The sequence below is a fragment of the Cnephaeus nilssonii genome (genome assembly GCF_951640355.1).
Source record: "Cnephaeus nilssonii genome assembly, chromosome: 20".
NCBI lineage: Eukaryota > Metazoa > Chordata > Mammalia > Chiroptera > Vespertilionidae > Cnephaeus > Cnephaeus nilssonii.
Genome location: NC_137091.1, coordinates 4,084,249 through 4,109,570, shown reverse-complemented (window position 1 = coordinate 4,109,570; position 25,322 = coordinate 4,084,249). Strand labels below are relative to the sequence as shown.

General features: G+C 39.1%; 2 protein-coding genes across 10 annotated transcripts in view; both read left to right on the top strand.

Annotated features, from left to right (window-relative positions):
• The window catches only part of CHD9 (chromodomain helicase DNA binding protein 9), a gene marked incomplete at its 5' end in the record, with an annotated part of 133,666 nt that extends 120,658 nt beyond the window's left edge, over positions 1-13,008 (top strand). For 8 of the 9 annotated variants that reach the window (XM_079759875.1, XM_079759873.1, XM_079759874.1 and 5 more), the window contains 3 exons: positions 2,249-2,377; positions 3,574-3,678; positions 5,535-9,044. In XM_079759875.1, coding sequence (XP_079616001.1) covers positions 2,249-2,377; positions 3,574-3,678; positions 5,535-6,410 — 1,110 coding nt within the window. In that variant the 3' untranslated portion in view covers positions 6,411-9,044. Of the gene's footprint in view, positions 1-2,248; positions 2,378-3,573; positions 3,679-5,534; positions 9,045-9,505 lie in introns of those variants that run through there. The other variant, XM_079759876.1, reaches the window with a different exon arrangement.
• Positions 13,009-14,345: 1,337 nt separating this feature from the next.
• Positions 14,346-25,322, top strand: part of RBL2 (RB transcriptional corepressor like 2) — a 55,107-nt gene continuing 44,130 nt past the window's right edge. The window contains exons 1-4 of the mRNA XM_079759888.1: positions 14,346-14,720; positions 17,455-17,585; positions 19,181-19,381; positions 22,419-22,483. Of these exons, the coding sequence (XP_079616014.1) occupies positions 14,469-14,720; positions 17,455-17,585; positions 19,181-19,381; positions 22,419-22,483 (649 nt within the window). The 5' untranslated portion in view covers positions 14,346-14,468. The remainder of the gene's footprint in view (positions 14,721-17,454; positions 17,586-19,180; positions 19,382-22,418; positions 22,484-25,322) is intronic.

Sequence of the window (25,322 nt, the reverse complement as noted above, 5' to 3'; positions counted from 1 at the left end):
TAGCAGGCTTGCTCCATCTGCCTCCATTATGAATAGTAAATGGATAAGCCATTGAGGCTCTCTACTACCCTGTGAGCTTCTTAAGGACTGTGTCCTATTCACCTTTGTACCCCGAGCACTTAGCACATCATTCCTGATACATAGAATAGTATCTGGCTCCCTGTAAATATTTATTCAGTCAGTGATTAAGAAATGAAAATCTGAAGTCTAAATGCAGAGTGATGATTATTTCATTAAGAAAAAAGAAAATTACCTTGTTTTTTGTTTAATGAAAAGGAAGTAAAAAAAACTCCAGTTCCTAGAATGGGGCTATATCTGTAATGCATATTTTAATGTATTTGTATCTGTAATATATATTTAGTTCAGTATTTTACATTTCTATTACTGTCACCATGAAATGACCTACTAGTCTGGAACAGAGGCCCTCGGTCTTAGTTGTTGAATTTCTGTCAGATCTCTAGTTTTTCTCAAAGGATACCACAAATTCTTGAGCTTTCATTTAATTCCTTTTGATTTTTTTTTTTAAGGCCAAATAAAGCTCTTCTAATTCTGAGGAGAGGGGTTTTCACTAATCTGATGAGCAGTCATGGAATGAACATTTCAATTAAAAAAACGAGAATTGTTAGTTTAGCGCTGTAACTTTACAGGTTACAAAATAATATGTATTGTCAGTAAATTTTTATTAAAACTATTGTGTGCTGGTTGCTATTTTAAAAGATTCTCATACCTTTCTCTTATTGCAGCAAAGGAATCTTTATTAATTGTTTAAACTTATATCCATTTACTATTTTTCACTACAAATGAACTTTATATTGTAATATTTTGTATAATTTTGTTAAGATTTTAATAACACTTTTAAAAGCAGCTTTTATTACAATAAAGAATATGAAATAATAACTAGTTTAACTTTCCTAGGATACTTGAACGATTTCTTGATCACATGTGCTATTGTGATATATCTATAGCTAAATAATTATAACATGGTGTATATATACTGTAACAGGGGTATGTAAAATGTCATGGATGCAGATAAAAGAATGATTACTCTGTGTAGGCAGAGTTAAGTGTCTGGGGAAAGACAGAAGGAAAATAGAGTTGACGTGTAACTGACGGATCATAAACGACGTACTGGGCATTTGACCACGTTATTACAGAGAAGCATATTCTAGGCATTACAAAACAATTATGAAGAAAGTTAAATGAGGATAGGAGTGTAAGGCATATACATAAAACGATGACCAGTCTGATATTCCAAATTTGTGAGGGAATTTGTGGGGGAATAGTAATTGGATGAAAAGCTTGAATTAGATCCTGGCTGTGATGGGATTGGTATGCCATGCTAAAGAGTTTGAGCATTAGTCCCTTTAAGTGTTCTGATTGGCTGGAAGGAGCTACAAACATCCAGGCCTGTTTTGTTGACAGTTGCAAAACTAAGCAGCATGGAAAGAGTTGTTTTGTTTAGTTTTTTATAGCAAAGGAGATTTATTGAAGCACAAATACAGACTCCCACGTGGGAAGGGGGAAAGGGTCTCCGAAAAAGTTTTTATTGCAAGATATTGCCACTCACAGGCTGCAGGACCTTGAGGGAGATGAACTCTGAGCCTGGAGTCTCATTTCTAAAATAAGAATAACGTCTTTGAGTATTGTGACGATTATATGAGAAGAGATAAGAAAATCTGTCGGTGAGATGACGAGAAATGAAAGCCACTAGCCCACCTAGCACACATATAAATTGAGTCAGAGCCCAGAGAAAATCTGATGTTTCGGGTGAAATTTACCAGGAAAAGAAGTGAAGAACTCTCCAATTTCGAGGAAGCTGTCCCAGCATTATTGAGAACTTCTTTAAGCAGTGCTCTAGGGACACAGTGGTCTTTGAAGGCATTAAAGAAGGAACTAGCAATGTTTTTATGTCAGGAGCCTACTCTCATCCAGAATGATTATGATGCATTATCCTTATGATGGCTTAGAATAATGTTTAAATTTACCATTGGAGGAAAAGATTCTTGCAATAATTTTTAAAGTCTTATTTAATATTGTTATATTAAATATAAAAATATTTAAAGGTTATATATTTTTAGAGTTTAATGGGTAAATTTTCCTATATGAAATATTAAAGATATAACATAGAAGATATGTTATAATGAATGACATATCTTCATTATTATCAGATTAAATTACTTTAATCAGCTCATTTGTACTGTTTGCACAAGTGAAGATATTAAGGCTCTTTCTGCATCTTTTTTTTTAGAGAATGCAGCTCCATGAAGAGAGGCCCAAACAAAAAAGGCATCGCTGCCGAAACCCCAATAAACTAGACGTCAACAGTCTCACTGGGGAGGAACGTGTCCAGCTGATTAACAGAAGAAATGCCAGAAAGGTAGTTATATCTTTGCTGTTCTTTTCTGTGGATTCAATATTTAAGAAATCTCTAAAACACTATTCGTTAGGCAGTATTTTCTAACAGGTCTGGAAATGGGTTAAACCTAGCAGATTTGTGGGGAAAGGTGTGGACTATAATTTTATATCTTTGGTTAAGCTGTTGAATGAAATAAAGAAGGCACTTTTCATAGCTGTGCCTGAGCTTTGGCATTGCCCAGAACACTACATCCAAGGCAGTGGTTCTCCACAGGGGGCAGTTTTGTCCTCCAGGTACTTGGTAATGTCTGGAGACATTTTTGATAGCCCCTCAAGAGTAGTGAGGTGGGTGTTGGGGGGGTGGGGTAGCGGGGTGAGTGCTAGGGGAGGATGCTTTTGACCTCTAGTGGGTAGAGGCTGAGGATGCTGATAAACTGTGTACAGTACATAGGACCACCCTCCACACCACAATTCCAAAATGTCTATAGTGCAAAGGTGGAGAAACCATGATGAAATGGGACAACACTCTCTTCACAACCTTGACAGATTTATGTATTTATCACTGTGAACAGTGAGGTATAGTGAGAACTAAAATCATATACTTCAAGTCCTTAGCACAATTCCTGGCATATAATAATAACAATAATAGTAACATATTTATGTGCCAGAGACCCTATGCTAAAGCACTTAAATTGTATATTTTTATCTTTATAAAACCCTATGGGAGAAGTGTTATTCCCATTTTATAGATAAGAAAACTGAGGCTCAAAGAGATTTATTGATTGGCTTAAGTTTCCTCTTAACTAGGCTATACTACCTATCCAGCATAGTTAAGTACACAGTAAATGGTAATTAATTATTTTACTATTCTAGTTACTCTACTTAAAATATTAATAATTTAAATTTCCTCGTGTTTATACAGGGGTGGGCAAAAGTAGGTTGATAGTTGTGAGTACACAAAAGTTTATTCAAGTATTATTATTTACTAATAATGTATTATTTTCCATATGAACAACTGTGAGCTTACTTTTGCCTACCCTGAATAGTATTTTAATAGTCCTTATGAGTTGTGGTAGTCCTTTTTAATATAATAAAGATTGTCAAAGGCTCAAAGAATACATGTTTTAAAGAAATATACTGTATAAATTCTGAACAAAAGCAAGATGTGTCTCCATATGTAATAGTGTTTTATGTGTGTAACAGTCCTTTTGTTTACAGGTTGGAGGTGCATTTGCTCCTCCTCTGAAAGATTTGTGTAGATTCCTAAAAGAAAATTCAGAATATGGAGTCGCTCCTGAATGGGGAGATGTTGTTAAACAATCTGTGAGTATTTCATAAACACTAACTCAGATATCATTTAAAAAGTTAGATGCCATTTAATTTTATCTCTGAACAATGCCACAAAGAATAATCACAGATGTGGGGAAAGAACTACATAAACGTCATAATATAGTATTAAAAAATTGGGAATATGCTAATAGTTTACACATAAGTTAGAAAACCTTGCAAATATTTGAAAAATTGTATCCTAGAGGCACATTAATGAGAAGGCAGAGAAAGTTCACAGGCTGTTAAATGAGGTAGTAGTTAATCTCTTGGAATAGCCAGGCCTAACCACCAGGTCAGTGCTGAGTGAATAATAGCTATTATTTCTGTAGGTGTCCAGTGAAAAGTACAGGTTATATAACTGTGTTCAGTGTGATTCCATTTTCTTTTAGAAAAGGGGTCGGGAGAATTGTAGAATTTGTATGTATGTACAAAAGAAAAACGGAAGCACACATCCTGACACATTTGCAGTGGCTGTCTCTGAATGGTGAAGTTGCAGATGAGATGTTCTTTTTCTCTGCACACTTTTGTTGTCTTGTTTTCTGCTGAGGAGCCTAGTGCTTATATAAAGAGGACAAATAAGTTGTTCCATTCAAAACAAAATTTAAAAACAATCCTATGAGATGACTTTAAACCACTGTCTAGAACTGAACGGTCACAGATGGTAGCCTCTAGGCCCATGTGGCTATGGAGCATTTGAAATATGTCTCGTCTGAAATAAAATGTGTTGTAAGAGTGAAACACTGGCTTTGGATTTTGAAGACTTGGTTTAGAAAAAGAAAATAAGATATCTCAGTAATTTTCACAGATTACATATTAAACTGATAATATTTTGCTTATATTATGTTAAATAGATGATATTACTAAAACTAATGTCATCTATTTCTATTTTACCTGTTAATGTTGCTACTAGAAAATTTAAAATTGCTTATGTAACTTAAATTATCTTTCTGTTGGACAATGCTGGTCTGGAGATACTAAACTCCTAAAAATTCTAGGATTTTTGAGTCCGAGAAAGTCAGGGAGAATAATAAGAAAGTATAGATTGTTCTCCATTGTCCTGGACTTGACGCATTCCAGTCTGCAGGTGCTGCTGCAGTTCTGAGCCAAGGGATTGTTCCCTTGGTGAGTGTCTTTTTCAGTTTTGCTGTGTTCCTAATTCTCAAAGTGATAGTCAAAAGATTCATATGAAGCATCTCATTTTAACCTTAACCACCCACTCACTTCCTCTGTCCTTTCCTTATTGTTATTCCAGGTTAGAAGAGGGGCACTTCTTTAGTCTTTCAGAACAGTTCATGATATAAAACATGTAAGGGTGTAGGGAGTAACCCTCAAGAAACAATTTCTTTGGACTTTCCATTTTCTAGAATTAGTCTACAAATACATGTGTCCCCATATGGAGGAAAGCTAGAAGGCTCTCTGCTCTCTCATGATAAAATGAGAGGTGGAAGAGCTGTTTCAAACCACTAAAATAATAAGAAATTAAGGTATCTCTTGCATGATTGATTATGCTATACATACAGAGTTTATTAATAATTATCTATTTTTTAAAATATATTTTATTGATTTTTTTACAGAGAGGAAGGGAGAGGGAGAGAGAGTTAGAAACATCGATGAGAGAGAAACATCAATCAGCTGCCTCCTGCACACCCCCTACTGGGGATGTGCCCGGAACCAAGGTACATGCCCTTGACCGGAATCGAACCTGGGACCCTTGAGTCCACAGGCCGATGCTCTATCCACTGAGCCAAACCAGTTAGGGCAATAATTATCTATTTTTAATAGGTTACTTGTATCACAAGATAATAGTTATTGATTTTAATATAGCTGTTACTAATGATTTTCTTTTTCAGGGGTTTCTTCCAGAAAGTATGTACGAACGTATTCTCACTGGCCCTGTTGTGAGAGAGGAAGTAAGCAGGCGAGGGAGACGGCCTAAAAGTGGAATTGCGAAGGCCACAGCCGCGGCGGCGTCTGCCAATGCTACCAGTGTTGCAGGCAGTCCTTTGTTAGCCAATGGATTACTTCCAGGTATGGATCTCACAACTCTTCAGGCCTTACAACAAAACCTACAAAACTTGCAGTCACTGCAAGTAACCGCAGGGCTGATGGGAATGCCTGCTGGCCTTTCTTCTGGAGGAGAAGCTAAAAACGTGGCCGCCATGTTCCCCATGCTGCTGTCAGGAATGCCTGGATTACCAAATCTGTTGGGCATGGGCGGACTCTTGACAAAGCCTGCAGAATCTGGAACAGAAGAGAAAAAGGGAAATGACTGTAAGGAGCTAGAAGGAAAAAAAGAAAGGACAGAAAGCCAAAATTCAGAGAATGGTGGAGAAAACTCTGTGTCAAGTTCTCCTTCAACATCCTCTACTGCTGCATTAAATGCAGCTGCAGCTGCCAACTCCCTAGCTCTTAACCCACTGCTACTATCTAATATACTCTATCCAGGGCTTCTCACTCCAGGCCTTAATCTTCATATTCCAGCTTTGTCCCAGTCCAATACTTTTGATGTACAGAAAAGCAAGAGCAGTGGCTTAGGCTCGTCTAAGTCTGTGGAAGTAAAGGAAGAAGATTCCAGAGTTAGCGATCAGGAAGACAAAGGGGGAACTGAGCCGAGTCCTCTCAATGAAAACAGCACAGATGAGGGTTCAGAGAAAGCCGATGCTTCCTCTGGATCTGACAGTACCTCGTCGTCATCCGAGGACTCAGATTCTAGTAACGAAGACTGATTCCCAGACTATGCTTAAATTATGAACTGGCTTTGGATTTTTTTTCCTTTAATCATCATTGTAAATACCCAGTGTGGAGTGCATCCATAGCTTACTGACCGAACATTTCAGTTATTTGTTTAGAAGTGCACACTGCTTTCAGAGACATTTTGCATGTAATATTTCTTAAGGTTCATAAGTTTTTGAACTCGTATGTACTATCAACTACATAAAGGTGTAAAATTACAACAAAAGGCATTATAATTTTGTTGGGGGTTAATTTTATGAAAATTATGCTCAATAAGAGTTGTATATTTAATATATTTGCAGTGAACACAGAATACTTTATGCATATTACTGATTTAATTTGAATATAGTTTTACAGCCTCCTTGACACCTATAATTTACAGATCAAAACTCAGCAATAATTTGGGCAGCTAATGAATGTCATGAAAGCTGTAGAATCTACATCACCATTCATTGCTTTAATTACATGAAAATGCTCTAGTGTTTTGATGCACTGCTGATGTTTCCAATTCAGGTACAAGTGTGTTTGGAAGAAGAAATAAGTTTCCCAATCAGCCAATTTAACTGGCTACCTGTTACCTCAGCTGAGTTAGTTTAGGAAGTTTACATTCGTTTCTAATTCTATACTTGTTTTCAGGGGTTTTTTAAACACATCCTCTATATCATGTTAATCTGGCAAGAAATATGACTTGCTTTTTGCTGAACTTAACTCTGATATTAGTAAAGTCGAGTCATAAAATAATCCTGTGTCATGTGACTTTGGCACCCGCTAGACATACTGAGTTTTAACTTGACAAAGTCTGGCCTCCGATTAGAAATAATTATATCTCAGATGAGTAATGTCTGCTTCCCAGGTTTCTGAAAAGGCAAACTCATGAAATGCCACTGAAAAGAACTTTCAGCACAGCATACTTCATGTAAAAGGATTGTTCGTTTGCTTTATTTGTGTAGATTCCTAGTTGTGTTTTACGTTACGGTAATATTCCAAAATGAACAGAGAACAGTGGTAAAGTGACGTACAAACAGTCTAAATTCATCTTGAGTTTTTTCTAGGTGTAAGCAGACTAAATGTTGCCCAGAATCAGTGTTGGGTGTTCAGTTTATATTGAATATACTGAGCCGCCCATTTTGAAAATGCACTTTGAATAATCTCAAAAAATATACGAGTTATTCCTGTAAACCACAAAATGAAGCCAAAGGCTTCTGATCATTTTCTTAGAGCTCTTTATTTACCATGTAAAATTTGTCTGATATTTGATTTGTGATACAATTTCTCCTTCTAAAGCTGCTATTATTCTGACAAGGTAGAGGTCCAGGTTTATCTGCAAATACATATAAAACAGAACTGAATTGGATGTAAAATACCACTTATATCCTAAGGAGAGATAAATGTTAGCATTCTTCTGGTACTTGAATAAGTCAGTGATAACGTTTGCAAGGGGATACAGTTAGGGTGGAAAACGTCCTCCACTTCTCTTTCACAGGAAAAAAAATCCTTTCAGTATGTTTTAATTATAGAAATCTTGCTTTGTCATGAATTAAGCAATTATATTGGATTTTACAAGACATTTACCAGTAAATTATGTTTCGGTATGTAAAATAACTAGCCCCTTATTAGAGAGACAGTGTTACATGTATTTACAAAAGTTATATAAGTTCCATTGGGATAGTATTGATTTTTGTATTTTTCCAAAGTAGTACTTTGAATTGCTAGTCCTTTATGCAATGTCTTAGCAATAGTCACTCTACTGCCCCTCCAGGAGAAGTGCATAGTAATTTTTCATCATGAAAACGATAAGTTATACACTTAGTCTCTTCCCTTTGCAATATTGCACTTTTGTTTAACCAGAATACACCTTTGAGATAGCCAAAGTTTTTCAAACACAGTACACTAGGTTGCCGATGGAGTATTTCATCACCATCCAGAGCTCCCTTCCCTCACTCTGCTTCTACCCACATGATCTTTATTCCTTTCCCCAATTAAAAAAAAAAAGAAAGAAAGAAAAAAGGGGGAAAAGCCCTAGATCTTGTCACTAAAATCTAATTTATATCAAATTTATGAGATAAAGTATTTTCCTAATTAATGCTCAAGTGAAGTTGGTTAACATCTTAGTTATTCCCTTTCTATGTAATAAGGTAATTGCTGTCTTAAAAGTATTAAGGCTGATATTAACTTTAAACATTCTCTTGGGTTTCGAGACACTTCTATTTATTATTGATTGGGGGAAAGTTATCCAGCTATCAGGTTTTTTTAAAAACAAACAAACTTGCAAATATGGTTGTAGAGAGTTAAGGGTTATAAGGGAAAAAATCAGTAGAATTACATGATACTAAACTTGCATTTGAAAGGATATCCAAGTATGTGTTGGTAGTTACTAAAAGAATTATAGCTGTTATTGCCTTGTATTTATAGTCCTTGTTTCAGGTTTCATGATACAAGTCTTAGTCCAACTTTTCTTTTGGACATTTGCAATATTTACCAGTTGTGTTTTGTGTAGTCTGAATTTGCTTTCTGTAGTTGAGCAAACGTCTTAAAAAGTCATTTGTAATTTATTAAATTACTTTCTATGATGTTCTATAGAGCAAATGGAAGTTTAATTATTTTTTATTAAACATATTCTTTGACTACCCACGATGTCAGCCTCTGTACATGACAAGACTTCTTTTTTTGATTGAATTTTATATAGCTCATTTATCTTCAAAGTTATGAAAGCAACCACAGTCCTAAATCTTTAAAAGGAAAGTATACTTGGGAAGAATTTTTAAAAGGCAGAATTTGGCAATAATTATACCCACAACATTATTATTTCCTTAAGTTTTCTTCCTTGGGACCTTTAAAAATAATCCAGAAGGACTCAGATATACCTAACCTTGTAAAGGGGTTCATTTGGAAATCAGTAATTATTTTTTATGTAGTCTTATGACTCTCAATTCATTGCCATTGTTGGTAGTGTTTTTTGTAAAGATGAAAAGACTTGTTTTTCCTAAAGTAAAACAGTGGAGTCTCGTGATACACTCATTTAACTTGAACACTTTCAACTATACTTTTATGCTTAGAAAACCTCTTTTTCTTTTTTCGTACAATATAGCATGTAAACACAAGCCAACTACTTCATCTAGTGCTCACCCAGAAGACCAGTAATCCACTCCGATGCTGGAGGAAGAAGTGGCCGTGTTGGATGTTTTTGAGAGAAGATACACTATACACTTATGTGTTCTGTATTTTGTGAGCTGTAGGAGGGAAAAGAGTGATATTTGACTACAGGTAATCTTCACCTTATACAATAAATTGAGACCTTAATCCCTACATAATTGTAACTACAGTACATAAGCTATTTATTTTTAAGTGCAGAAAAACACAAAAATATTTAAGTCATTCATTAAATCCGCCCTGGGATAAAAATACTCTTGGTATAGATTTTCAATCTTACTTATACGTATGTTCTATACATGTAGTGGGCTGATTGGTGCCCTACAAAAATTTATGTCAACGAAAAACCTCAGAACGTGATCTTTGAAAATAGTCTTGAGAGATGTAATTAGTTAAGATGCTATCTTGATAGATTAGGGTGGGCCCTTAATCCAGTGACTGGCATTCTCCTACGAGAAGACACACGGAGACACACGGTGACGAAGGCTACTAGACAACCCCCAGAGACTGGAGTGATGTGGCTACAAGCCAAGGAACACCAAGGCTTGCCAGCAACCACCAGATGCTGGGAGAGAGGCGTGGAACGGATCCTCTCAGAGCCTCCAGAAGCAGCCACCCTGCCAGCACCTTGATATTGGACTTCTAGCCTCCATAACTGTGAGAGAATAAGTTTCTGTTTTAAGCCACCCAGTTTGTGGTCATATGTCATGGTAGCCCTAGAAAACTAATACACTTTCATATTAAATCAGTATTACATGGGGCATAATATTTACTCTTCTGCCCTTGATAATACTGACCTATGTCAATGAGTATCCTGCAATGTGATTTTTAATATTAATAATTTAGTATTGGCTCATACTGATGTAGTAACTTATTTAACCATGTACTTAAAAATAGACATTTGGGTTTATATATGCATTTTTTGCATTTATCCCTAATGATTTTCTTAATCCCTAGAAGTGAAAATACTGTGTTTTTAAGAATTTTGTTTTGCCGAGTTTATAATGATGCCGTTAGTAGCAATTTATACTACCATTAGCAGGGTACATTTTGTGAATGTTGATTTACCCCAAATCCTTACCAATACTGTGTATTGTCCTTTGAAATAACATTTGCCAACTTATTAGGCAAAAATAACATCTTGATGAATTTTTAAATTCTTTTTCTTAGTGAAAAGCAAGACATGTGTATTACAGAAAATCTGGGGAAGGGGAAGGGAAGTAGGGAAAGCACAAAGTAAACAACCCCTCCCCTCCCCTCTTCCCCCCTCCCTCCCGTAATGCTGTACACTCAGATAATTGTTAACTGTTGGGTCATTTTTCTTTGCAGATACATATTATATATTAGTAAGAATGGAGTTATACTGTACATACCATTTTGTAACTTTTTTTCATTTACTATACCATGATTCTCTTTCCATGTCATTAAAGAATCTTCCAAAACATTTTAAGGACTTTCTTATTCTAATATATAGATGCAGTATAATTTATTTAGGACCAAATTATTGAGCCCCTCAACACACACACCACAGAGGTTTAAGGTCTCTTGTGATGCACTCATATAGCTCCCTGAATTTCTTTTTTATATTTACACTTGACAATTACTTGTTCTAGGTCTGCTTTACCCATGGGGTCATAAGCTCTGAGGGCAGAGGCCATGCTTGTCTTATTCATGACTGTACACTCAGTGCTGGTCACTGTACTTGACATACAGTCTACACTGACTAAACATTGGCTGAATATTTGGATGGATGGATGGCAGACTTTGGCTGAGTGAGTGAGTGTGTGACTGCATAATCAGAACCCAAGAATCAAACTTCTTAATGACCAATACTGAGTTTTAATTGATATGTAATTGACATTGTACAACATCCTATATAATACTATATAATAAAAGCCTAATATGCAAATCAACTGAACGGCAGAACGACAGGTTGCTATGACACTCACTGACCACGCTCAACGTAGGAGCTGCCCCCTGGTGGTCAGTGCACTCCCACGGGGAGCGCTGCTCAGCCAGAAGCCGGCTCAAGGCTGGCGAGTGCAGCGGTGATAGCTGGAGCCTCTCCCGCCTCCAGTGCAGCGCTAAGGATGTCATCAGTCAGACATCCCCCGAGGGTTGCAAGAGGGCACAGGCTGGGCTGAGGCTCCCCTGCGCCCCCGGAGTGCAGAATTTTGTACACCAGAATATATATATACCAAATCGTGTGTGTGTGTGTGTGTGTGTGTGTGTGTGTGTAGTGAAACGATTACCATAAGTTTAGTTAACATCCATCACCACACAGAGGTACAAAATTTTTTAGGGGGATGAGAATTTTTAAGATCTACTCTCTTAGCAACTTTCAGATATACAATATAGCCCTGTTCAGTATAGTCAGTATGCTGTCCATTACATCCCCAGGACATATAAGTTGGGAAGTTTGTGTCTTGACCATCTTCCTATTCCTCCCTCCTCCCCCAATCTCCCGCCTCTGGGAACCACCAATCTGTACTCTGTACCTATGTGTTTGTTGTTTTTTTATTTTTAGATTCCACAAGTGAGATCATACAGTATTTTTCTCTGTTTGGATTATTTCACGTATATATAATGCACACATGGTCCATCCATGTCACAAATGGCAGGATTTTCGTTTATATGGCTGAGTAATATTCCATTGTGTATGTATATATTTTTATCCATCTGTTGATGAACACAGGTTTGCATGTCTTTGCTATTGTAAATAATGGCACCATGAATATACAGGTGCAGACATTTTTTCAAGATAGTGATTTTGTTTCCTCCAGATAAGTACCCAGGAGTGGAATTGCTGGATGATCTGAAAACTTGTGTCACCCAAAAAACATGCACATGCAAGTTAGTAGCAGCTATGCTCATAATCACCAAAGGAAACAACCTGGATGTTTTCAGGATAAATAAATGTTGGAATATAGATGAGACATAGCAATAAAAAGGAACAAACGACCGGCACATGCAACAACATGAGTGAATCTGAAAGGCATTATGCTAAGTTGAGAGAAGCCCAATCAAGGTTACATAATGTATGATTACATTTATATGACATTTTGGAAAATAGGGAACTATGGGACAGAAAACTGACCAGTGGTTGCCCGGGGCTGTGTGAGGAGGGATCACTACACAGGGGTACTAGGAAAAATTTGAATGATGGAAATGGTTAGTGTCTTGATTATGGTGGACATGACTATTTTTCACAATTCATAGAACTGTATACTAGAAAGTGAATTTTACTACATGCAAATTATACCTCAATGAATCTGACATAAAAGAATAAACAGGATACCTAAAAATTAATTTGCACATTTTTTCTTTAATTTTTTTTATCCTCACCCAAGGGTATGCTTTTAATAATTGCTTAAGAGAGCGAGACTGCCTAGATATGTGCACTAACCAGGAATTGAACCCTCAGCCTTTTAGTGTATGGATTGATGCTCTAACCAACTGAGCCACCCAGCCAGGGCAGTACATACATTTTTGATGACAGGAAATATGAAAGATTCAAGAACAGACTTTCAAGCACAAAACATTAAGATAAAATTTTGTTGGTATAGTAGGATGGGAATATTAGGTAAAAAAGAAATAGGGATGATATAAAATGTCTAATAGTTAAAAGTTTTGTAAGTGTACTTTTAAAATGGATGATAGTATCAAATTACTATAGTATTTAGAGTCCATTGGCTTTGAAAATATTGGTATTAACAAGCAAAGCATATTTTTATAAAACATATTTGATGGTTTATTACCATAAATTTTATTTCAATTACATTCAACTTTACTAAAAATGGTAAACAAATTTTACCTCTAAACAAATCAAAATTTTGTTCTAGTAAAACTGTTGCTGGTGTCCAAAATAAGCAGTATCATTTTTCTAAAATTTAGTATCCCCAGCCTAAATATAAGGAAACTACTAGAATTTCTTATGAACTTACAAATACTTATAAAGCAGTTGTACTTGACCTCTGTTCTTGCCCTTGATCACCTTATCTCAACACTGAAAAAGAAACTCCAAAAATTGTCCCTGGGCGTCCTGTTATCTTTCCCCAGATCCTGCTCTCCGCTGCCAGGCATCCTCATCTCTGACTCCAGTCCCTGCTAAAGTTCCCTGAAACTCGGGTTTTTGCCCAAGTATTTCTTTTCCTCTGTTCACATTGTTTTCAGGCTCCTCAAGCATGAAAATGTACACTATACTCATTTATAAACCAAAGCGGATTGGAAATAAAGTGATTCAAGCCTATAGATAGGAAAAGAGAAAGCAAAATAAAAAGTAAGGAATAAAGTTAATTGGGTGACAGGGTAGCACAAATATGTCAGTGAACATATATTGGCCCTATGGGAGCAGGGGAAGGAATTACTGCTTTTTAAAAATCCAATAATTATTTAAAAGGCTCAAATAAAACGTAAACTTAGGGAAAAGCTAGAAATTAGGAGCGAGGCCGAAAATGAACTTTGGCAGACAGGCCCTTGCTATTCTTATTTTTTAAATAAGGACACCGAGCTGTTGAGTCTTCTTTCTGGGAACAGCTTGGATATGAAACCTTCACATGTCAATGTTCCTTGGATGTTTTCTTTTCGAGAGCGCCCTGCTTGCTGTATGGTCTCGCGATGGGGACGTACCTACAATGGAGAGAAGCCGCTTTTATTTCAGCCCAGGTGAGACTGAGCGAACTGGTTATGTTGAAATGCTTTTTGACCCGCGTGGGCCTCCGGCCCGGACTACATTTCCCTGCAGGCCATCTGCAGAACTACTGGTGCCTACGTGAGGTCACGCGCCGTCAGCGGCGGCGCAGTCGCCGTATAAGCGGCGGACGGGCGGGCGCTTCGCGGTTTGAATGGCTACGGGCCCGGGCCTGCAGCTCACCTGAGGACTGGCCGCCCAAGGGTGCGCCATGCCATCTGGAGGCGACCAGTCGCCGCCGCCCCCGCCACCCGCTCCGGCGGCGGCAGGCTCCGAGGAAGAGGAAGAGGAGGAAGAGGACGACGACGGGGAGGCGGAGGACTCCGCGCTGCCGACCCGGACGCCGACTCCGCAGACCCAGCAGCGGTTCGACGAGCTGTGCTGCCGCCTCAACATGGACGAGGCGGCGCGGGCGGAGGCCTGGGACAGCTACCGGAGCATGAGCGAGAGCTACACGCTGGAGGTGCGCCCCGGGGGGAGGCGCGGCGAGGTCTTTCCGGGCCTAGTGGTCACGCCCGCCGCGGGAGGGGACCTTTCTGCCCTCCCACCGGGTCGGGCGCCCCGCAGGGATCCCCTGACAGGCCCCGGGGTGGGAACCCCCGCTGCGCGCATTAGACCTGGAAACCTGGCTTTTGAAAAGCTCTTAGCGGCTCCGAAGGCGAACCCCGTCTTGCTGCTCTTCCCTTTGGGGTTCCGAATGGGGAACACCTGTTGCCCTAATGCAGCCCCGCGAGGCCGAGGTCGCGCTGGGGTCATGACTACAAATGGACAACCACCTGGTCGGCAGAAGGAACAGGTGCGGCTGTGGAGACCGCACAGATAAGGGGAGGGACTTGCCCGTGTGGGCGCCGCGATTCGCCCGATATTGGGGTTTCTGGTCCTCGTTCAGTTCCTTTTCTGCGGAACCAGATCGCCTCTGTCCAGGCGTTGCATCTGTTTGAGTCAGCGCGTTAGGTGTCGGGCTGTGTTCACGTACGAGGGCAGTTCCTCCAGCGGCAGTGAAATGAAACGGGCATCCCGCCCGCCTGGATGTGGACACACGCCGGGCCCCCGCCCCCTTTGACACTAGGAAGGCAGGGCCGCGACGACCTTGAACCCCTTTTGGCCACCCCCTCACCCCCCCGACATTGCACTGGGCTCTTACAGCCCCTGTGATTTAGGCTTGTTGTTGTGCCCCTTTCTTCGGACGGACGGGGCCTGCGGATGAGAAAAATGCTCTTTGTAGCCAGTGAGGCTCAAGGCTTGCAAGCCCCGCCCCTTTGTGGGCCAATGGGAAGTGACGCGGAAGTGCGGGTTGTTTATCAGCTGTTTCCTCGCCCGCTAGTGCAGCCTTCAAACAGGAAGCCACGTGATTTTCACAAGTTGTTTTACAGGTTTGGGAAAGAGTAAGGCAGGTAGGCCCTGGATGGAAAAGCCTATCCAGGTATTTGAGTACACCTAGGGTATTTTTGCGTACGTGCCACTAAGGTGATTTTTGTAGTTGTTTTTGCATTAATAGGATTTTAATTCCGTTTTTTTCTTCCCATTGTTATATGGACAGGAAGAAAGAAAAGCTAGTACTATAGTGGCTTTAGTATTTGACAGATCTAGGAGATTTTGGACAATTTACTTAACCACTCCCAAATCAATTTTGTGATATGTACAATTGAGATATTTGTATCTAAGTCACAGAGCTGTTCTGGAGGTTAAATAAGGTAGGAATATGTAGTTTCTGGCACAGCACTCGCAGGGACAGTGCTGTAGAGTTGACGAAGATACTTAGGTGATCTGACTGAACAGGCCATGTTCCTGTTTATTGCCCAGTGGTTCCTGGGGTCAGGCAAAGAGAAGGATTCTTTTTGATGCTGAGCATAAGTGCCTCCAAATAAGCTCTTATTTTACCCTCTGAGAATCCTGTAAATTATATAGAACAAGCGTTATCACCATGCAATTGGGGTCTTTCATTTCATAGAGGTGAAGTCCAGTGTTACACAAGCAAGTGATAAAAAATAGATGGTTAGTAAGTTATTTTTGAAAATGAGTGATTACTTATTTTTATGACTTTAGTCTCAGAGTCTTAGCTCAGCGTAGCCAATAAATTAATATTTATTCATGTATTAAATATTTTTTGACCAACTGTTCTTTGCCAGGCACTATTGTAGGTGCTGGGAATAGACCGCGTATAAAACTTAAAAACCCCTGCCTTGTGGAGCTTGTAGCCAGGGACGCTACCAGATATAAGAGAATGTAATTCTTAATGCTGAATACTGGCTACAGAGTTTTATCTTTTGATTTCTTGTATTTTTCTGTACTTCATACTTATAGCTCATTCCATTCTCCCAGCCCTCAGATAAGAAAATTGAGCCTCTGTGATGGTTAAGTAATTTGCCCAAGGTGTTCTACTCCCATGTTGGGCCTCCCAAGGCACAGGTCCTGACAGAGCCAGGTGGAATCTGTATTGCCTTTTATGCCCTTGAAAGTTACATAGTATCACTTTGACCTGTGCTGTTGGTTGAGCCAGTTCAAAGTGAGGGAACACAGACCCCTCCTCTCAGCGGAAGAATGCCATTATAAGAAGAGCACATGGCCCTGGCCAGTTTTCCCAGTGGTTAGAGCATTGGCCCACGCTCCAAAGGGTCATGGGTTCGATTCCCAGTCAAGGGCATGTACCTTGGTTGCAGACTCGATCTACATCCTGGTCTGGGTGGGAACCAGAGGCTATTGATGTGTCTCTCTCACGTGGATGACACATCCCCCCCACACACACACACACTCCATTCTCTCTACGAAAGTCAATGGAAAAAATATCCTCAGGTAAGGATAAAAACAAAGATGAGCACATAGACGAGGGCCGTCACTGAAAGTACCCACAAACACATAAATATAAATATCACTTTGAGTTTAAACATGAGAATTTTTATAATGAATTATACACACACACACACACACACACACACACACACTAGTAGCCCTGCGCATGAATCCCTGTGCCAGTAGCTCGCTGCCCCGCCCTCCTGTAGCTCCCCCTGGCCCCCCCTCCCCATAGCTTGCTGCCCTGCCCCCTCCTGTAGCTCTCCGCCACCCTACCCTCCCGCTGATCCGTGATCCCGTCATTATGTGGTCTGTCATTACGCTTCACGGCATAACGACCATTTGCATATTACATCTTTATTATATAGGATAACTCGTTAAGTAACAATTTTCATTTGTTTTTCTAGGGAAATGATCTTCATTGGTTAGCATGTGCCTTATATGTGGCTTGCAGAAAATCTGTGCCGACTGTAAGCAAAGGGACAGCTGAAGGAAACTATGTGTCTTTAACTAGACTCCTGCGATGTTCAGAGCAGAGGTAACTATGCTTGAACTTGAAAAATAGTGTGACTAATACAGCAGGCACTTGTATGAAGAGTTTACTGTTAGGAGGTGATCTCATCATTCTGTAATATTGAAGAATTCTAAATAAGGATATTGAGAAACCTTAGGAAGTACTCTAGATTGAAAAGTTAAATAAAATATTACATGATATTACACTTCAAACTACATGCACAGGACTTGTATCGAATATATATGGAATGTGTAAATGTTTCTAAGTTTCCTATTTGGTAGATAAGCAGCACTATTATAATCAGTTACAAAAAGGGTCAGATAATGCTTTCAAGAAGAGGCAGAAATGCTTTTCCTATTGGTTGTGTAATTGAATTATTACATTTATTATTTGTGCCTTGTGGGTGAATTTTTTTCTATGGCTTATTGAAGATTGATGGAAAAAGGATGTTTGGCATTTTGGAAGGTAAATACCCCTTGTCATAATTTATGGACGTAGTGATTTTTAAAAAATCACTATTAAAATAATTATCAAGAAATGTAATATTTAGCTGTAGTCTATTTATTGACTTTGAACTAACTCCATTCTGAGTAATGTTTAGGCCTAAGAACAAGAGGCAGTGCATAAAGAGCTGAAGTCAAAGTAAAAAACAAACGAACAAACAAAAAACCAAACCAAGCATTTCATACTCATTAGATTAGAGAAATTTGAAATCTGATAATAACAATATTGGTCATTATGTAGGGAAAGAGAAACTATATTACTGGTGTGCATTGCTGAGAGAATAAATTGACAGAGCACTTCAGTGGGAAATTTGGCACATTTCTGGTAAAGTTGAAAATGCACATTTCTCTGACTCAATTCTATTTCTGGGGTAGTTGGTAAAGAAATTCTTATGTACAAGAATGTGTTTATTACAGTATTTTTGGTTATAATAAAAGTTAGGAACCTCAATTTCAATTGGTTGGGGAATGCAAAAATTCATGGTAGTTCATATGAAGGAATACGTCTAGCAATTAAAATGAATGAATTACATCTACATGTATCAACATTAACTCGGCAACATTGTTAAATGAAAAAGCAAGTTGCAAAATGCTACTTATTATATATAATTATAATCACTCATACAAAAGATATTGCTTACTATTTATGGATACAAGTATATCCATATAGTAACTCTAGTAAGTAGTGGATGGGAAAGATTCAGACTAACTTTAGAATGGTGTTTAGGGAGAGAAGAATGGGGAATGAGATTGAGGGAGAGTACAAATGAAAACTTTGGCTGTTTCTATAGAACAAGCAGACATGGCAGAATTTATTTACTATGTTAATATTTGTGAAATCTGGCGGTCGGATACATGAACGTTGGTTGCGTTACTCTGGTTAATTATTTGTTTTTTTTTAATCAATTTTGTAAATAAAACCTAGGGTACTGTGATAATAAAAGTTGATTCGGAAGATCAGGAAATCATTCTGTAGGAGATTAAGCTAGTCAGAGGCAGGAGTTTTGATTTTACTGTCTAAAAGTAATATAATTCAATGAGTTAATTTTGATTTACTTTTAATTGCATTTGTATACTTGGGTTAATTTAGAAAATATCTTTTATTTTTAATATTAGCTTAATTGAATTTTTTAACAAGATGAAGAAATGGGAAGAGATGGCAAATCTACCCCAAGATTTCAGAGAACGGACTGAGAGACTAGAAAGAAACTTCACCGTTTCTGCTGTAATTTTTAAGAAATATGAGCCCATTTTTCAGGACATTTTTAAATACCCTCAGGAGGAGCAGCCTCGTCAACAACGAGGAAGGAAGCAGCGGTACGCTTTTCTCTCTGCTGGCTAGGGATGTACGTGTGTCTGTCTGCCACGGTTTGGAGCCCTTGAATTTTGTCCTGCAGTTGATTTTGTTTAGTCTTAAAAAACAAATGTGATTTCATAAAGAATATTTTTCTCCTATACCTTTCTTTTAATAATTTCTTGCTTTTCATTGCATGTTAACCATGAACAGTTTGGCTTCTTTCATATTGCAAAATGTATGAAACCCCTTTTCATACATTTTCATAAACTTTCACTTTTCATTTAAGCAACCAAATATGCAAAAGTCAGAACACAGATATTTTCACCAAAATATTTAACTTGGGTATAGAATTTGACCACTTGATTTTCTATTATTGACAATATTTTATGTCAAATTGAGTACTAAATAATCCCCATGAAGTAGCTTCTCTTGTGTATTTTGATATTTACAACCAATCAAGAGTCCAGAAGTTGGATTGGGGGCATCAGTGAGGAGCAGAAACTTATGAACTTGTGCTTTCTGATCATGTCTGAAATCCTACAAACTTAACTTTGACCCAATATTTTTCACGTTTCCGGATAGATAAGCACAATTATGGGATGCAAATCCTCTACCTTTACCACAAAAGTTTTTTTATAAAGTAGAAATGGAAATTTGTTCCTAAAATGGAACTAGAGAAATGCTGCCAAGAAAAGTAGGGGAAAGGAGTTAATGTAAGTGATGAATAGTGTTTGCTTCTCTTTTGACATAAAAATTTTCCCAAATTGTGAAGGATGTTTGCAATAGTAAGTAGCTTTTAAAAATGGAGCAAGCTGTACATTTTTATAGTTGACCCCACTAATATGGAAGCAGCTCACCTGGTTTCCTTGTAGTTTTGTTTAGGGAATTGACTATTTACAATTAAGTATTCTGAAGTTTGGATAGAGATCTGTCCTGATTCTGAGCAACGCTGATGTGATCATTTACAGAAAGATGCAGATTATTTCCTTTCTTTGCAATGTTGTAGAAAATGATTTCAGATTGTACTTTCTTTGATGTTTATTAGGGTATATATACCAACTAATCCTAAGAAAACTGTAAGACACTTTATTTAAAAATTTTACATATATATTTACCCTGCATACTTTTTATTAGTACTTTTGACTAATAGTAATAAGTAATGTATACCATTTAGTGAGTATTATGGGATAGGGATGCTTCTAAGCCTTAAACGTATGTTATTTTAATCCCTATGACACGTTTATGAGGTTGATACTATTGGTATATAGGTGGGGAAATAAGCCCTTGAGGGGTTAAGTAATTTGCCAAGGTCACACAGTGAGGAAGTGTGGGGCTGTTACTGCAACTCACATAGTCTGCCTGTAGAGCCCGTGTTGTAACTGACTCTACAATGTGTATCACACACACCAGCCTTTGGAAGTTTGCCATTGAGAATTTACTGTGTAAAGTGCTTTGTGAGGTGTATCGTAGGACACATGTATTTAAAAACAAACCCAGTCACTGTCTTTTGAGAGCTTACTGTATAGTGGGGAGGGGAGGTGTACATAAATGCAAAAGGCAGTAGACCGGTAGGACTTGAGGCACAGATAAACCACCGGGTGTGGCCGGTCAGGTCAGGTTCCGTGGACTAAGTAGAAGTAGGTCTTCAGTAGTGGGTAGGATTTCGGTAGGTGAGTTTGGAGATAAAATAGTCCCCTCCTTATCCGAAGTTTCCCTTTCCTTGGTTTCAGTTACCTACGGTCAACTGTGGTCTGAAAATATTAAAATTTCTAGGAAATTCCAGAAATAAATAATTCCTTAGTTGTAAACTGTGCCATTTTGAGTAGCATGATGAAATCACCTCTGTCCCAAGGGATGTGAGTCATCCCTGTGGCTAGCTTACCCAGGCTGTTGACGCTCCCCACCCTGCCTAGTTGCAGTCTCTGGTTATCAGATGACTGACTTGGTATCACCTTAACCCTGTTTTACATAATAATGGCCCCAAAGGACTAGATTAGTGATGCAGGCAATTCAGATATGCCAAAGAGAAGCCATAAAAAATGCTCCCATTAAGTGAGAAGGTATGTATGTATATGTAGGAAAAAAGCATAGTATGTGTAGGATTCTGTACTGTGACAGTTTCAAGACTCCCCCGGAGGTCTTGGAGGACCCTTGTGCGGATAAGGGGACCACTACAGTGAGGATCAAGCCTTGTAAGCAGTTTGCTCTCGGGTCCTCACCTTATAGAGCCAGTTTTTAGAGTGCCTTGCGTGTTATGCTAAAAAGTTTGGCTTTTCTCTTGGCAGCCATCAAAACTAGATAGTTTGTCACCTGCCTGTGGTCAGGAAGCTGCTTTTGAAGGCAGAGCACTGGCATTTAGTCCTTGCTGGGGCTGGTGAATCGAGTCCAGAGTGACAGTGCGGGAGCTAAGCCTCAGACTCCCGGTTCTTCTCATCAGAGCTCTTTGTTAGAATGCATTTATTGGAATGTGGAGGCAACAGATGTCTTATCTACACCTTAGCAGGGTTTTAGCAGGAAAGCTAAGCTCAGAACAGGTCTGAACCTCCAAGCAGACAGCTTGGCAAAATACAACAAATAACTCTTAATAATAGAAGTACAAGGAATGATAGGAAGCCCAGAATTCACATTAAGAAGTCCCGTTGTGACTTGATATAATCGGGAATGTTTTTAGCGACGGAGGGTTTACATTTCATCAGCAATGGTAGAGGGAAACCATTGGGGAAATATCTGACTGCATACGTGGGTCTTAAAGCAGCGTTAGCCCTGCTGGTGTCACTGAGAGAGCTGTTCCTCATTGGTTTTCTGCCCTACCTTCTTGACCTCCAGAAGCTTTTGTGGTTGTGTAGAACCTTCTTCTTTCCGAGCTGAGCTCTTCCCTGGCTCCCAGCTCATCCTTACCAGTATGGGTTGGAGTAGAACTTCTTACATATTTTCCCTGTGAAGCGAGTCTGCTCTCACATCGTCTAATGGGGGGTTTTGTTTCTCACCTAAGTTACTGTCATTTGTGGTGTCTCTCATGAATTCTTCTGTTATCTTCTAATTTCTTTCTCCCCACAGGCGTCAGCCCTGTACCGTGTCTGAAATTTTCCATTTTTGTTGGGTGCTTTTTATATATGCAAAAGGTAAGAAAAGTAATATTTATTTTTTATACTTTATTGATTTTTTACAGAGAGGAAGGGAGAGGGACAGAGAGCTAGAAACATCTATGAGAGAGAAACATCGACCAGCTGCCTCCTGCACACCCCCTACCCGGGGATGTGCCCGCAACCAATGTACATGCCCTTGACCGGAATCGAACCTGGGACCCCTCAGTCCGCAGACCGACGCTCTATCCACTGAGCCAAACCGGTTTTGGCAGTAATATTTATTTAGATACTAGTTTATTTAAATGTTTGGGTACTACTTTTGTCAGCCTATAATGTGTATCAGGAAAAGATTCTCGCTGAAAAATTTCTCAATGGTTTTATTCACAGGTTCTTTTTTTAAATATTGCCTTTTCATAAACGTCTCCGATTTCTTTGTAAGATCCAAGACTTCTCTTATTAAATGGAAAAGTTTAAAGTTTTAAGAACAGTGTCTTTTCTATCCAAACCTATTCTTCTGAATTATGGACTGAAAACACATTAGTGTGTCTCTGCTTTTTTCATGAGACAAGTCTTAGTTGAGTGGGACTGAGTATCCTCAGTAGTTCAGATTGCTTTCTGCATCTTGTTCAGATAAATATGCCTGACCAGTACCTTTAGATACAATTTATTTCCTCTCCCTTTTTTCTCATCTTACTTAACCTACCCAAGGTCTGCATTCAGTAAAAAAAAGGTTTGTTTTGTCCTGTGTTTCTCTGTAGAAATGATTCTTATTAATCTAAAGAAGAAAAGGAAGTACAGTTATATAAGTCACATACTTTTTTTCTGGGCTCTATAGAATGCCTTTGCCATGAAGATAGCCCAATAAAATGCAGAGTTAAAATAAAAATCAGAGCTGCAAGGAGTTTCATAAATAAAAGAGATTCTCATTATTAGATCAACTAGGCCAACTTACTTACTTTCAAGATTAGGTAAGTGAGCCCCAGAAACAAAGCTGGGATTTGAGCACACGTCTCCCAGCTCTTGGTTTCATGCTGGAAGTGAAGGCCCTCCAGCAAGGACCGGGCACCCCCTTGGTCTTGCTGTTTGACCTGTCAGATTATATTGATCCTTCCTGGCTAGCTAGTTGAAAGCTCTCCCTTCCCTGGGCTGCATGCTTCATCGAAAAGAAGAATCTTCTGTCAAAAATAAGCTCTTAGACCTTTTGCTTTCCATCACACTGAATATTTCTTTAGAGGAGACAAAGGTGATACGATCACAGCAGGAAGTAAAAGGCTTGGAGCCTGCAAACTGCTGTCATGCTGGCTGCGGCCCTGGCTGCCACTGTTCGCTTGCTGTGGCGTATCGTACGTGTGATGCTTATTTTGTCACTTGCTCGTGGGCAGGTATGTCTGACTTCCAGGATTTTTGTTTTGCTTATGTCTTTTATGGCAGATGCGTAATTGAGCGTCACTGTACTATCTAAGTCATTTATAAAGCGTTGTATTGCCCTTGTGTGGATTTTGGTCTCACCTGATCAACTAGGGTGGCATGTTTTTTGTCTCTGTAGCTGAGTTTTATCGTATTCATTCAGTCTGTAAGTGCTGGATCTGAACAGCCTTTGCTCCCTCACAACCCAGGACTGCGGTCTTTTAGGGTTCTCTAGGATCTGTCCTCTGAGAGCAGTTCATACCAGTCCTTGATGTCCGTACGTGGGGGGAGATGTACTCTCCTCTAGCCGCCTTTCTCATGGCTTTCTCTGCACCGGGTGGCACCCCAGATGGTCTCCCTCTTGCTGCATAAGCCCACTTTGTGCCTGTGTGGACTTCCTGTGGCGAGCACACGCCAGGGACACGCCTGGGCTCGTCCTCCCGAGGGGCTGTGTGGTGAGCCCACATCTTCTCTTTCCTGTAAATAAGCCAACGCTGGAGGTTAAGCAGGTTATTTTGTTGATTGAAAGGTGAACTATCTCACAGTGAGATTTACCTCTGAAGTTGGGATTTGAAATGTGAAGTATGTCATGTTGGGACAGTCCTGGAGTTTAACTTAGATTCTAATCTTCAAGGGCATGTCAGCGCTTCGTTAGAGGTCGCAGTGCTAGAGGTCGCCGTGTGGGGGTTTTCCTCCCGCGGCAAGTGCACACCAGCGACAAGTTCAGGCTCGCAGGGTGACTGCTCTGTAGCTTGAAACCATAGACGCGACCACTTCCTGTTTCACATCTGAGGAACTGAGTACATTTAGTGTTAAACGTATCTAGAGCAGAACCACACCAGTTACTGTGGTTATAGCAATGTAATTTTTAACCTATTAATCATCATTTGCCTTTCTCACAACAGAAAAAATTTTTTTTCTCATTAATTTATTTAAGTTGATTTGTTGAATGTTTCCATCTGTACAAAATAGAATTCCTCATCGTCATATGGGGCAGTAAGTGGTAAGTTTACTTGGTGGGGAGGAGAGAAAAGGCCTGAAACAAAGCAGAGTGAGTGTGTATGTGTGTGTGTGTGTGTGTGTGTGCACGCGTGCGTGTGTGCATGCACACGTGCACGTGCGTGCATTGGGTAGGCATGAAGTGGGAAACTGTTGAGGTTTAGAAATATTTCAGATATCTGCCAGGTATTTAAATTGAATTCATGTGATGTTATAAGAATGTAAAATCAACATGAAGCATATACTGTATATGCAGTGTTTAATGAAAAAAAGGATATGCTCAAAGTTATAAAACTTCAACTACTCCTTAATTTCTAAGAATAACAAAGCTGGTTACTCCCTGTAAAAATTGTTTTTGATGTCAGACTTAAACCAGCACTGCAGAAATGATATGGTGTTAGTTTTTTCCCTTCATTATCAAGCATCAGCAATTTGTGGGATATCAGCTCTAGATCTTAAATATCTTTCA